The 15319-nt window shown below is 36.5% G+C and overlaps 1 protein-coding gene across 6 annotated transcripts in view; it reads right to left on the bottom strand.

Moving 5' to 3' along the window:
* SLC6A15 (solute carrier family 6 member 15) overlaps nt 1–15319 on the bottom strand; it is a 35741-nt gene that overhangs the window by 17653 nt on the left and 2769 nt on the right. For 4 of the 6 annotated variants that reach the window (XM_057374768.1, XM_057374763.1, XM_057374766.1 and 1 more), the window contains exon 2: nt 7188–7666. In XM_057374768.1, coding sequence (XP_057230751.1) covers nt 7188–7476 — 289 coding nt within the window. In that variant the 5' untranslated portion in view covers nt 7477–7666. Of the gene's footprint in view, nt 1–1586; nt 1670–7187; nt 7667–9816; nt 10482–15319 lie in introns of those variants that run through there. The other 2 variants (XM_057374764.1, XM_057374767.1) reach the window with 2 other exon arrangements.

Here is a 15319-nt window from a genome sequence, read left to right as displayed (position 1 = left end):
CTGAGCAAAGTTCAGAAATCAATTTTGCATTTATCCTCAACTCCAGCTAAGTCCTWCTTCAAGTTTCTTCATCCGGGGTCAAGTTTCTGGGGCTTTTTTTAGGAGTCTATCACAATACACTGGCATTTTCATATCCTTAGTGGGCAGGTTATCTCATGGAATACAGTTTATTATAGAAAAGCTAAACTTTCCTAGGCTGTGCAGGAGGTCTCAGATGTGCTGGTAGCATTTGTTCCTGTTTAGGTCCACTTGCTATTTTGCTCCTCATGAAGCAAACGCTAGTTGGACAACCTCTTCTATTACAAAGATCTTACAAAGAYATTAATCTTGAAGTAACTGCAATCTCGAGTCCAGGACTAGTGGGGAAAAAAAGAAGAAATTAAATCTGAGAAAAACAGGAGCCACAAAATGCTGACCTCCTGGAATGAGCCCAGAGGCACTAAGCTGATCACGGGACTRAAAGACAGACTGGAAAAGTTAGGGTTATTCAGTCTGCAGAAGAGAAGGTTCTGGMGAGACCTTATAGCACCTTGCAGTACCTAAAAGGGGCCTAAAAGAGAGCTGGAGAAGGACCTTTAACAACAGCATGGAATGACAGGACAAGGGGGAATGGCTTTCAGATGAAGGAGGGTTGATTTAGATTAGATATTAGGAAGAAATTCTTCTTACTATAAGGTTGGTTAGGTACTGGAACTGGTTGCCCAGGGAGGTTTTGAACTCCTCGTGCCTGGAACTGTTCCAGCGCAGGTTGGATGGGGTTGTGAGTAACCTGGTCTAGTGGAAGGTCCCTTGCCTACAGCAGGGCAGCTCGAACTAGATAATCTTTTAAGGTCCCTTCCAAACCAAATCATTCTATGATTCCATGAAAAACAACTGGTAGACCAGACAAAGAATATTAATCTCATGTACCCCACAGTCTATAGGGTACMTTATCAGTGATGTAGCTCCTGTATTTGATTTTCTTGACATGATGATATGCTATGCAATGACACTGTCTGAGCAGCATTTAGAGAAAACCTGTGTCAGGTTCTGGAAAATCTACCTGTTTTGAGCTTACAATACTCCCTTCATAGAACCAAACTTCATGGTCTATCTAGTTTCAGCACACCGGAGTGTCTACTGAAGCACTGTTTTTACAGAGGTAGCAGCTACATTTCCACCCAGTACTTTGGTGTCTCTTTTGGTTCATCTTCCATGTGCATGTAATGGAAAGAATGTAAAGGGATTACTTTCTGTTAAGAAAAGAGATAGAAAGAAATAAATGTGAGGAAAACTGAGGAACAGAGCACAGCCACATTCAAAAATGAGGGGGACAATCTGTCTTAAGAACATGTAACACAAAAAACATTAAATACCCTTGATTTACCCTCAAAATTTCTGCAAGATAGAATTTACATTGCAAGCGAGAAGCTTTGGCATCACCATCTTAAAAAAATTGGTCATACAATTCACTGAAAGCCAAGAGTACATAGATTTTATATCACATAATGCTTCTGTAAATGATACCTTMGATCTTAGACAGGTGTGGCATAGCTGAGCAGAGACAAACCTATACAGCTCAAAAAAATTGGGGCCTAGTGACTTACCCTGAATCCCACTGGATGACTGTACAAGAGCAGGAACTGAACCCAGCTCTTCAGTGTCCCAGTCCACAACCTTAATCACAAGGCTGCAAAGTTAAGCACATGTTTAAAGACTGGGCTGATGTGGGTGTTTTACGGTGCAGTATCAATGTAAATTGCAAGATTTATCAGTTAGATTCTACCAAATGAGTTAAATAAATGTGGTGTTAAACCCACACAACATCAGAAATAGTCAACCCTGAGGMACAGACAGCCAGACAGCAGAGTTCACCTTTATTCTGCTAGGCTTAGGCAAAGCACCTGAAGTGCTGACCTTCTGATTATTCAAACCTGCTGAGCTTCATTCTGACTTTCTTCCTCTCCCCCAAAAAAGCATAATGAAAAATTGTGCATGTTTGAGYTTCAGTATGATAGAGCTCGGGGATTATAAAGTTGTATCACAGCTGCAAGGGGCTTCTGTGCCCTGTAAGCAACCTGAAACCACAGCACCTCTGGGCAAGTATTTTGCTGAAGTCTTCCCTTGAAGCTAGACATACTTCAAAGAACGCTAGGACATCTTCACTTCATCCTAAAAAAGAATCACTATGGAAACATCTCAGCATGTCTCTTATTTGCCAGTTCATGAAAACATGGGTCCTTGCAGTTACAACATTGGATAAAGACCATTCTTACTTGAATTTGAATAATAATTTGGCCTTAAACAGCATCCTACAATCAACTATCCGCTACACGTACCAGCTAAGCTGCCTTCTGAATATTAAAATTCTTGATAGTTCGGATCCCACGGTATCTTTTCTACTGTTATAAAATTATTCTACTTTTGCATGTTTTGGTCTTGGCTTCCACATTAAAAAACTCACCTCAATAAGGAAAAAAAAAAAAACCCTCATCTTTCTTCACTGACAAATGAATGACAAAGATACAAGATTTCAGAAAGATTTCATGATTGTTAAGACTGTGCACAGCACTTCTTTGATTTGTTATTTTGTTTATTTAATCAAACACCAGAATAGGACAGCTGATGAATTGTCCCTCTTGAGATTACAATAAGCACTGCATTTGGCAACTTTATTGACAGAAGCGGAATGATGACATTGGTTTGGATTTAAGCTCTTATTAATGCTAAAAAAATAATGAAATTACATGATTCATTATGCTTAAAGACTTGGAAAGTATTTTCAAAAGCAATAACACAATGCAACAYAAACATTACCAACTTGATACTACAGAAGAATTTTCTTCTCCTAGCAATTACTGGTGTAACCTAAAAAATGTATTAACTTTACACATTTGTTTCAGCAGCTGCTGTGCTAGATTTTATTTAAGTGTCCCACGTCTGATTTAACTTTTATTCAATCAAGGTGAAGTTTATCACTCTCTTGAAGAGAGATCCCAGCTCTTATTGCTTACTAGACAATTACTAAGAGAATGGAAGCAAGAAGCTGATCTTCAGATGAATTTATTTCCAGTGTCAAATGTTAAATTTTCAAGGTTATGACAAGTGAGCAACAAAAAACTGYGAGTTAACAGTATATTAAGCTTCACTAAGTGAAATTATTTACCACTACAAAACAGAAACTGCTTTTATCAGGAAAACTCTGATAAACGGTTTTATGTTTTATCTGCAGGTTTATGGTCTATCCTACTGATAGGATAGTCTTCCTGTCACCAGTTTTTTTGTGCCTGAGTACAAAACTGTGCTCAAAGGGTGAAAATCCCCTTAGCCAGTAAGCTTTGATGAAGAAATACACTTTCAAAATAAAAACAGGATATTTTCAGTACACTAAACTAAAACTAGAGCCTCAAAATACATAACTCACAAAATTATACTGAAGTCATCAGTGAACTCAAGGCACTGAATATAAATTAATGATCCAAAACTACATAATAAAGTCTCTGAATCCATACTCACGTGTTGGAATACAAGGGAATACTTGCTTTGCTCCCATTCCTCTTTATTAGATAACCAGGCTGTAGCTTCGAACAATTTCAACCACAGAACTTTAATGTCAATCTGCTGCTATTTCAGTAAAAAATTCAGACTAATTAACCATAAAAATTCACAATGTGACTCTACCCAGGTCAATCTTTTCAAAACATAATGACAATATCATCTGCTACAATTTTTCCTATTTTGCTCACAGCCTTTATCTTCAATTGTTTAGTAGTTCTTTTGACTTTTCACATCACAGAGATATTAAAAAACATATCTTAAAAAAATCAGACAAATTAACTTAATGCTCATAAAAATGCAAAACAAAATCTTTGGGCATGCAAAGTACCTTGTAGACTACTCACTTTTCTTCATAGTAACACTCATGTTAGCAGAACAGCTAATTTAATTTGCTTTTGTAACTTCCAATTATATAGAAGCATCATTATGCTCCTGCTAATCCTAAAGAAAAATGACAACYAAACAAAAAAAAYTTTAAATATTTTTTTTCTTTGAAAATAGTGTCATGTGTGCAAACTGTCCCCCGGATGACAGCAAGGAGTAGAAGGAAAATAAAAGTCTAGTTTGTCACTATTAGCCTCCTGTCAAGACTGGGTAGACCTGAGCAGTTTATTTTTAAGGCTATCAACCACAGGAAGCTCTTCAGGTAGCTCTGAACCTATGTTATGCCAACAGAGGCTATGAAATTGTTATATAGGAACTGTGCTTATCTGAACAAACTCACATATTCACCTTCATGTAGCAAAGCAGTAATAAATTGTACAGTTCAAAAATGATGAATTGAGCGAACTCTGCTCCAGTGCAAATTGTCTTTATCAAGAATCAAGGATGAAACAGCTTTTTGATCTGTTAGGCTGCAAAGAGTGGAAGAGGTGCCCTAAGTGCCAGATGGGGTCTGGGAATTACCTGCCAGGGGTAGGAAGGGCCTGTGGTGAGGACAGATCTCTAGTCAGAGAGGTCCCAAAACTTTACCAAACATCTTCAGCCCCTCTTTCACAGAGCCTAAAACTCCTTTGGGCCCTCTTGCTCAAAGCCAAGAAAACCAGCACCCCAGAGTGCTCTCAGTCCCCTCCCAAACCTTTTTTTGTACATCCCCAATCTCAATCCAAGTACAACCCAGCTGCACACCAGCCTTTCTCTCACCTCTCCCAACAAATGTTTTTCTGGGAATGAGTCAAGTGTGAAAATCAGCAAAGAACTATCAGATATTACTCTAAATATTTTTGAGTTGCTATGAGCTAAAGCAACAGGAATAACTGTTGTTTGCAAAGATATCCACAGATGCCCAAATTGTCATTTAAGTGCAGTGCTACTCAAGTCACTTTTAAAGATGGTATCACTTCTCATTGAAGCAGTAAAGAGCTCAGACRTCAGGAGTGTCATCATACCACAGGCCACAGCCATAAACAAACCAAATCTCTCTAGAGAACAGGGCAGAAAACAACCAATTTTTTCTCCACAAAATCCTAAAATAACATATATCTATTTGGGCTAACCTCGTTGTGTGTTATCATGTTTATTTTGTTACAGAAGTTTAAAAGTAAGACAAAATAGAAGATTACTACAGAGCTAGGATTTACCTTTCTTTTACTGGTGGCTTTAGAATACAATGTTGCAAGAAATCTGTGAAAGGAAACTAGTGAGTAACTCTGGGTTTTGCTTACTTCTTTTTGGTTTAAATTGGACCTGGATTTCTTGGTTTACTACTTTTTAATATACTGCCCTTACCTAATGGTATTTTCTAGATATAAGTTCCTTAAACAGGGAAGAAAGTGAAAAATATTTGGTCTAAACTGAAGGTAGAGACCTAGTCATAAACTTCACTGAAACAATGAAAATCCACAGAAAGGCTGTTTACTTTATATCAAGAGACTTTAACAGGTGTTCACAGCAAAGCTCTATCAGCAGAAGATTACAGAAMAGTTCTGACACTGATATTTACAATGGGTTACATAAAATCACTCCAATTTTACCTAGAATAAAACATAATTGAAACAATACGTGTAGCAGAAACACAGAACCTAATATAAAACATGTGTAGGTTTTTTACTGTGCATTTGAAGTTTTCACTCCCTCCCCCTATTTTTATGCACTTTTTTTATGCACAGAATTATCTGTCTGCACACACATGTACAAGCACCAATGTACTTTACACATTTCAAAGTTGCATGTCACCTTCTCCACCTTGTACTGCTGTAATGAATTATCTTTGAGACTGCATCTTGACACCTGCTTAGGATGAAATTATAGAGAATACACACATTTGAATAGCTGTACCTTTAACTATGAATTGGTTTCTTTTAAAAATTAACTAAAAAATGTACTATTTTTCAATTAGTAGGGATAAGGGATAAGTGATTAATTCTATATTCTGTCTAGTAGTCCAGACTGCCATTCACTGAAAAGCTGTGGTTTTTGAGAAACTACATTTAGAATGTTTTCTCATTTAATACTACAGATTAAGGAAATTTTAAATTCCACACAAATCATGAAATCACTCATTTAATGCCTTTCTCCAGAATAAAAGGAAAAAAGAAGAAACTTTAATGATAGTAAAAAAGAAATTCAGTAACTAGATGTAAAAGGATCTAGACTTTATCCTGAAGATGGAATATCTGAAAGCATAAACTTAATTTTTATTGCTTGAACTGAGAAAAAACAAATAAAGAATTACACTTTTACTGCATTCTAGGCTCATTTCTATATCCCTCAATTACATCAGTTGTATCATTCAGCTTTTAAAATCCACCAGGACTAGAAAGTTGTTCTTGATTTTCAGTATACATTCAATTTCTGTATCATAAAAGTGACAGATTGGGTTTGCATTCAGCTTAGTCATTAGCTACAATAAGGTGTGCATTGATGTAGTACACTTGTGTACGGTATAGCATTGGGTAAAATACTAATCCTGCATTCACACAGGAAGGAAACTATCCAGTCTCATACTTCAAACTGCATGCAAGACCACAGATGGTCAGCTAACAAACAACTTGATGTTATTGTTTTAAGTGAAAGATACCTTGTTATTCAGGAAAACAGTAAACTGTCTAACAGCACAGAACCAGATGCAGTCCCTTAATGTAATGATTTAAATTATTCAACATCAGGTAAAAAAAAAAAAAAAAAAAAAAAAAAAAAGAAAAAAAGAAAAAACCCAACAACTTTTTTCTGCTTAAGAGTATTTTGAAGTTCTTGCCAAAAGTAAATCGTGATCAAATAGCCAGGAGCTAAAGAACAAAGGTGTGAAGCTTAGCCGAAATACTAAAAGACCAAATGCTGCTTTGGCCTTTAAAGTGGATGCAGTTTTAATGCCTTGATTTATTGTCCAAATACTATAAAGAACACTTTAGCACAATAACCAGGTCCTAAACAATGCAACCCTCCATAATTATGTGTTTTGGTTAGCTACTGGTTCAATCAGTAATGAAGGTCGTGTCAAGATCTTTCTATCCTAAAATGAGGAAATGGCACCTTAGAATGCATCTTTCTAAAAAAAGAGAATGTGGGTTTTTCCTCATAGGCTCCAACAAAAGTTAAAAGAAAAACTTGACATGTTGGAGCAGGTTTTACTGTGGCTGTCTCTGCTAACTTTGAATTCTGAAAGATTAGCATCTTCATTTAGGTACAACCAGCTGTAGCACAAAACTTACCTCCACCATTCTTCTGACACAGATATGGGAATCGCCACACATTCCCCAATCCCACAGAAAATCCAACTTGTGCCAGAATATATTGGAGTTTGCTGTTCCATGCAGGTCTTTCATCTTCTACATCTGATCCTTCTTCAACATCTACATCTTTTTCTTCCTGATCATCAACCATAAGCTCACTCTTCTTGAAGGCATCATCTGAAGAGTCCTCATTAGAGAGCAGGTCCTTGACTGACTCAATGACCTCATCATCTAGCTCTCTTTTCACTACCTTGCTGTTCTTAGGCATTTTTAATTTGAGACAAAAATCAGGAAATGACGTTCAGCTGAGACAGATGGACAAACACTGAAGAAAACTCTCCCTCTGCTTGGGCAAAAAATTGAATAAAAAGACTGAAGATGGTGCCTGATGAGTCTTTGATGCCAGAGATTCAACTGTAAGGACTTCTGTTTATGAATGCTTGTTCTACTGAAAGTATCTGTGGAAAAAAAAATTAAAAAGGGATATTATACTATTACATAGAAGAAAGTTAATTTTGAAATCATGTGCTTTGTTTTACCCATTTCTGCTTATCTTAGTGATTTGACAGGAGGAGAAAACAAAATGGGATGTTAAACCACTTTCAAACTCTAGGGAATAAGTTCACTGATTGGTCTTAAATATTATTCTATAATACATTTCATTCACTTGCTAAGGGTTTTGTTTTGGTCTATTTCCTAAAGACTGATAGGCTAATTGCTCATATTTTCATATCATAACAAGATTATTCTTATCAGACATAAAAGGGTACGCACTTTACATAAAATTTAGGAGCTCCACTCCATTACTTCCTGACTTAACAGCTGTACTTGAATTTATTAAAAGTATATTTTAACCAAAATAGATTAAACTTTTCAGACCATTTCAGACAGTCATGCAGCAACTGAATTTTTGATACACAGGATGCCCCTAGTAGTTCAAAAGCAATGGTGACTTATTCTGTTGTTATTCTTCATCACAGACCATATAATCAAAGTCATAGTTTGAAAGGAGAGATGCTCATCTCTTATGAACTTTGATGTTTTGATTATTTTTAGTTATTTCCTATTTCTAAGAAACTATCTGAAATATGTGAAAAGCTAAATCCATTTAAAAAGCTCACTGTTTCAACTGTATATCTGCAGAAACAAAAATGCCTGAGTTTGAATATATGTTTTTCTTAAACACAATGAATCATTTAAAAATACACAAACACTTGCAGCTGCCACACAAAAGGAAACCATAAGATTTTGGGGAGGAATGTTTTTCAATAAATTCTTCACTAATCACATGGGATAAAACTAGGGTGTGCAAAGCTATCTGCACAATTAAGAGTCTTAAAAGGGATTTAGATTATGTGTTAAGCTTCATGAAAACCCTAAAGAGGGCTTCTGTAAAGAATACACAAGAAGTCTAATCAAGAACTGCTAACTGATGAGAAACAGAAATTACTGCATGAAACATAAGACCTTACAGTTTTCTGCTTATAGACCTGCTGCAACATCAGGCTGCATCATGTCCTGACCAAATCTCACACAGTCATTGACATCAAGCACCTCATGGCTGCTTCTGTGACAGACCAAAGGAAAGACCTTAAGACACTGGGACCCAGCCCATGGTTTTTCAACATGAGACTTCACAGCACCAGGAATAAAACCTCTGCCACGATAAGTACTATCACCAGTCTCCTAGCCAACAGGGCAATATCCTTCTGCAGTAATTTACAAGGATTTGGAAGTTGAACTTCACTCCAATTGCCTACGAACTCCCTTGTAACCTCTTTTCATTGATTCCCTAGACTCTGGTCACTGTCTTCTCACTTTCCCTTCTGTTACTGCCTCTCAGCAACTCGAGCACTGGCAGTCAGCCCAATTTTTTTAAGCATAGTATAGTCTACTTGGCTTGTGATCTGCTTCATGTTCACCACTGTCACTGAAGGGCTCAGGGTCCTATAAACCTTTTTTTTGACATGCAGTGGGACTAGGACCAAGCTTTGCTTTGACTGATACCAGTTCTTCAAAATAAAAAAAAATTAAAATATAGTGTATGAGCTATACAGAGAACAGTAGAACAGGGAAAGAGTTGTTTATACAAGAGAGAAATCCTAATACTCTATCCTGTATATCTGGGCTAAATGAATGTCTGTTTGGGCCTCTTTTCATCTGTTCTTTTGCATTGTGAAGTCTTCAAAGGATTACACCCTCTTCTAGTTCATACATGATTCAGGCTCTTCGTTCTGACTGAGATCCCTACATAGAACCAAAATGTGAACTTAATGTATTAAGTTGGAGCATTTAAAAAGTCCTAATAGAGCTTTGGGACTATAAGACACAGCATCTGATACTTCAAACACTACTTTTAGTCACATTTCAAACTTTTTTTTTTCTTTTGTTCCACTKATGTAAATTAAGAGAGCAGCCTCTCAGTTCCAGTAATTAGTAGTAAGTTGAGGGATTACATTAAAATGAAACAGCTGCACATGTGAAACTACCTCAATATTTGTCTGTAGGCCTGAAAACCTTCTCTAATTGTAATAAACAAAAGAGATTTTCAGTCAAAAAGACACAAGTCATCCATCAGTATTTACTGCAATGTTTTAAAAGGTCATACCTGGTTTAATTATTTTAGATAGAGTAACTTGCGGGGCAGCAATGATTTATCTGGAGCTCTCAGTGATGAGTCAATTCCAACAAATATTGCATCATTCTGTCCTGTCAGGCATTAAACATTGCACTGCTACACTTCAGGATAAACCGGCCTTGATACTTTCACTCCTAGCACAGTATATTTCCCTTTCATTAACCTTCCATGAGGAAGTATGTTATCCACAGAACTATCGCTGTATAGATCTGCAGCATTTGCAGGGCTTCAGAAAATGTGGGAGGCATGCTCAGCAGACTGGTGCATGGTCCTAACAGCGCTTTCCTAATTCAAAACATCATCGTTGGCCAGACTGCACCAAGGATGGAGCACAGCACTTCCAGACACATCACAAAACCTAAGGCACTCTCCAAGTGTCAGATTCTTCTCTGTGTTCAAGGAACTGATACTAAACCAAATAAGAAGTCCTGTGTCAAGATAAGCTGCCATCAGGTACAAATGTCTGAAGTGTAGTCCCAGCTGGTTTGAGCAAGGCTGCCGTTCCGTGCCCGGCATTCCCAGAACACAGTCAGTAACATGCACAGAAGCTCTGATCCAGAAAAACCTGCACAGAACACTGATATCAAACTACTCAGCTTGAATCAGGTCTAGATATGAATGCTCCCAAGTGAAGTCTGAAAAGGGAAAAACAGAATAAAGTTATTCACCAGCACGTTTAACTAAACATGAACCACTGAACAAGCTTTCTTTACCTTTTTTTTTTTTCCTCATCAGAGTATTAAACTTGAGCACTTCATCATATAAAATGCTATTCTATGTTCCCACATCATTTGGATGTAGTCTGGTATGGAAGTTCATCAGCATTAAACTAGGAAGTAACACACCAAATTCAGTTAAACATCTTCTTCAGTTAGTTCCACTACTAGTTACCTTCTACACTACCTAGTACAGTAATACAACACTTTGTGATGAGACAGTTTCTCCTAAATATCATTTCAAAATCTACACAACAAATCATCATTTTACTAAGGATTTCCAAAATTAACTATCATTATTAGGACTCCACACCCTAAACCATGTCAGATATTTTTTAAAAATTACCACGCTATTACTAGCATCTCAGATTAAAAGTAAAACATCTAAAATGTATTTCAGCCTTATTAAAGCTGTTTGTTTGTATGTTGGATTTTTTTTTTTCTGTCTTGAATCTAGATCATGGAATTTGATCAAGTGATTCAGTTATGGTTTCCAGGTGGTTTCTCATCCTTTTCATGACTCAAATGATGAAAACATAGAAGGGAAATTTTTATTATCACATTTACTGGAGAATGTAATACTTCTCTGGACTTTTCCACAACTGAAATGAGCAAATAAGGATGGTACCCCTTTTCTAATGTAAAATTCCATTTATAAAAAAATCTAAAATTATTCTTAAACTGACCTGACAAGTATCTGTATTGTTTGAGGGTATTTACCAGAATGGAAATCGATGAACAGTATACGATTCAATTAAAAGAACATTTATAAAATTATTCTGTCACTAAAATAACAACAATCATTAATACTGAGGTGCCACAAAAAAAACTTTTGAATAAAAACTTAGTAAATCAAACATATGAGCTTGATTTTAATTATGTCTTATTTGTCCTTGATATGCTAAAATATATTTCTTTAGCATACTGAAAGATAAAACAGTAAGGATTTTTTAACTTTTTTGGTATCAAGCAAACTGTAGACCCCAACTTTCTCTCTCAAAACACAGTGGGAGTTTTGGGTTTTTTTTTTTCCTATGGAAAAACGTCTTAAGGCACCAGCATGCAGAAGTAAAGTAACCTGATTAGACTGCCACATTACTGGTGGATTAAGCAATAATAATCCCTTGCAACAGGGAATTCAGACCCAAATTACCTCCCTGGGAAATCCAGCCTCACTAGAAGTTTTACTTCAGCTCAGTCCCACATTCAGAAGTGCTGGCACAGGGAGATAAGACTTGCAATGCCTCCACTGACTGAACTTGCAAGTATTTGTGGAAGGACCCAAAGGAACATCATTACTCAAAGCACCAAAAGACACATTGAAAAAAGACAAAGTCCTTTCCTCACAGTCTCTTTTGTATGGAATGCTTAGTAAGGGAGTGGTACTGGTTCTGTTCAACACTGCTGCCCCGCTTCACCGCTACATTGGTAATGGATCTCACATCGGGCTCCTTCCAATGCACCTCTATCAGACACATCTGCATGCCAGTAGATGGACACCTACTAGAAGAACATCGTACTGCTGGTTCTCTCAGCTGTGTAATACCAATAAACAATTTAAAGTTACGAGGTTGGAGATTTTCCCAACATGTACAGAAAAACAGGCACAAAAACACCTCATGGATTTGAAAGTATAATGAGTACAGCTGCCCCATGTTCTTGGAGACTCAGCACAAGGGTCTATAAAAAGCCATTTGTAAGGCAATTTTATGTTTAAAACAACCCACAGTAACACTGCAACAACTGATATAACTAAATATTAATGAACTTAAAGCAATGCTTCTCCAACTTGAATCAGAACACAGTAATTCTTACATTGTGTTTCTTCTTAAAGCCAGCACTCCCCTCTGAATAGGAAAGCCAAAAATATTCTTTTCTAACAGTGTACTTTTTTCTTTTCCAGCACAGTGTACTTTTTCCTTTTATAATTTTAACTTTATGATTGAAACACAGCAATTTGGCAAAATTATTTACATTGCATTTTTAATGCATTACAAATAATCCTCAGATCCTCATGGAACAGTAACTGTTTCAATCATCAATGTGACTTGGAGGGATAGGAAAAAAGAGAAAAAAATTAAAATCATGTGTTACAAAAGACTATCTAGAAAGTCCAGAAAGAAAATAACTTTCTAGAAAGCTACTGTGACATCATTAAAATAAAACAAAAAAAAGGGGGAAAGAATTGATACCTTTTTTAATTCAATGTTTGATATTGAAAGGATTAAAAAGATCATCACTCTGCTCTTCAGACCACTGTGTTCTTTCCTAAGGAAGTAGTTACATACCAACATGCTGCTGTGAGGGTGACAGAATGCAACAAAAAGCTGCAGCCAGTTCACGTTACAATAATCTCAGTTTTGAACRTAGGTTGTGACAATGTGGTGAACCTGTCCAGTCCCACAAGCTTACATCTTATGTTCCTGCTCACTAGATCTCCACCTTGACTCCCAATGAAGAAACCACTATGATTAATGAGAGGATACGGAACTAAAGGTCAGGATTCTCACCATGGCACATGTTCATAAAATACCTTTATTGATATTCATGTCAAAAGTTTCAGTCTGTATGAAATCATGGGGACAGAATAATATGCAAAAGTGAAGAGGAGCCTTTTGTACCAAAGGAGATGCACATCAAACATAATGCATACATTGATGCAAACATCAATGCATATCAAACACAAGTCTATGAGCTGGGAACAAAAAGCATGATAGGAATAACCAATACAGAAAACAAAAACTGAAGTTTTAGGACCAACAGACTGCTGTGAGTCTGCAGAAAGGGAATATTTTTGCAGGATGAGGCGAATACCTAGTGACCATCATATTTGAAAAAGAGAGGCAGAAAACTGCAGAAGCAAATCAGGTTTCACGGGAGCACCGTGACTGTGAAGAATAGCTATCGCTGGGGGAATCTGTGTACAGATAATTATTTCAGGAGTTACACTGTGTTACAGTACTCATTGTACAGACCGAATTACTGCTGCAATGCAGCACTGTGTTCTTTGGAGGAAATAGGAATACACTCCATAGCCCTTTTGCCCAGTCAAGCCCATTGCTATCCATGTACTGAAGCAACCATTAGGCTGTTCTTCAGCGTGAACTGCGTGATCTAGCATTTTTACCTACCTAGTTCAACAGAGCCTGTCAGCAAACTATATATTCAATAGGAGCTTAACTCAATTGCAGTTAAAGATAGTTATATTCTATACAATTATACTTGCATTAGCATGTCTCTGAAAACATAATGAAGAATGTAGAGAAATCTGTTATGCATACATAACACTAAAAAAAATAAGAGCTCTGTAGGTTATGGGAGACAAACACATTAGAAAAGGTTTTTATTCTGGTGTCTACAACGAAATAATTTATACTCTAGCAAAACTATTTAAAAATGAAAGAATAAATTCACACCTGCTGCAGACACAAGTAGTTATACAGACTTCAGTGACAAGTGCCTCTGTTTCATATTCTGGGAAATTTGTTCTCTGTTCCTACAAAATTTTGTTCTTGGCTTTATCCTATAATAAAACCCTGCACAGACTCAAATGCAGACAATTTCTGGTCCAGATTAGTCTCCTTGAATTTTAGTCAAGAGACATGTTACAATCTARAGCCCTTAGATGTCTTTCTTTTTCTTTTCATTGCACATAATCTCTAAAGAATTTACATGCCTCACTGTAGTTTCTCACTTCTGCTTTCACAGATCTCACAGTATTTTCTTCTCACAAATCAACKTCACTGAAACACTTCACAGACTTACAGGATGAAAATGGAGAAAATGTGTCACTTATTCAGCAGTCTTCTCTTATTTGTACTTTACTGAAGGAAAAAATTCAGTAGTTACCACTCCTCCAAGTGAAGTAATCTCAGCAATTATGAAAAAACTCTACCTCTGGTTGGTCAAACTCAAAAGGTGAGTTTGACAAAAGGCAACTTGAAGCAAAATCTGCATATTTTAAGTTCACCATATAAGACACAAGAGAACCMTGAGTTTAATGTACAACTTTATCACATTTCTCATCAGAAATCTCTCACAGAAGTGAGAGGATATAAAAGTATATTTAATATTCCAATAAAGTATTAAAGTTATTTCAGTTGCAAAATCAATTACTGAAAATTAGACATTACCTGATACACAGTTGTCCCAGGACCCTAATTCTCTGACCTCTGTGCTTTAGAATGGATCAATAAGTAAATCAAGTTGTCCTTGGGAAGAATTTCTGTTATTACTTCCTGTTTTTCATATTACAAGAAAAAAGCTGACTGATCATATGGGTTACAGGAAATCATATTTCTCACATCTAATTATTTAGTGTCACTATATGAATCATGCCTTCAAGATATGTTAAAAAGAAAATTATTAATGCCAATGCCACTATAGAAAATCAAACACTGTAAATGTCCTATTACAGTTTTCATACCTTCTCCATTTTGGCTTAAGGAGCATATGTGAATTATTGATACTGCAGTACACATTTCTGACACTTGCAAAAAGACCATTTGCCAGCAGCAAGAAACTACTTTCCCGAAGTGGGAAATAGACTACCGGCACCATGACTCAAGGCACTGTTGTCCACAGAATTACACAAATTTTTCTTTGTTTTCTCTCATACAAACAAGGAATTCCAAGTCTTAAAGAGTGAAGGATAAGAATGCAGAACTCTATTTCAGTATAGGCTTAGAGGAAGCTCAGTCCAGTTACTGCCACTGCCTGATGCAACCATTCTGGCAGCTACCATTACATTTTCATGC

The sequence above is a fragment of the Malurus melanocephalus genome, unplaced genomic scaffold (genome assembly GCF_030028575.1).
Source record: "Malurus melanocephalus ecotype Western Australia unplaced genomic scaffold, MMel_1.1 scaffold_232, whole genome shotgun sequence".
Lineage (NCBI taxonomy): Eukaryota > Metazoa > Chordata > Aves > Passeriformes > Maluridae > Malurus > Malurus melanocephalus.
Note: the sequence above shows the minus strand (reverse complement) of the source record. Positions and strands in the feature narration are given on the sequence as shown.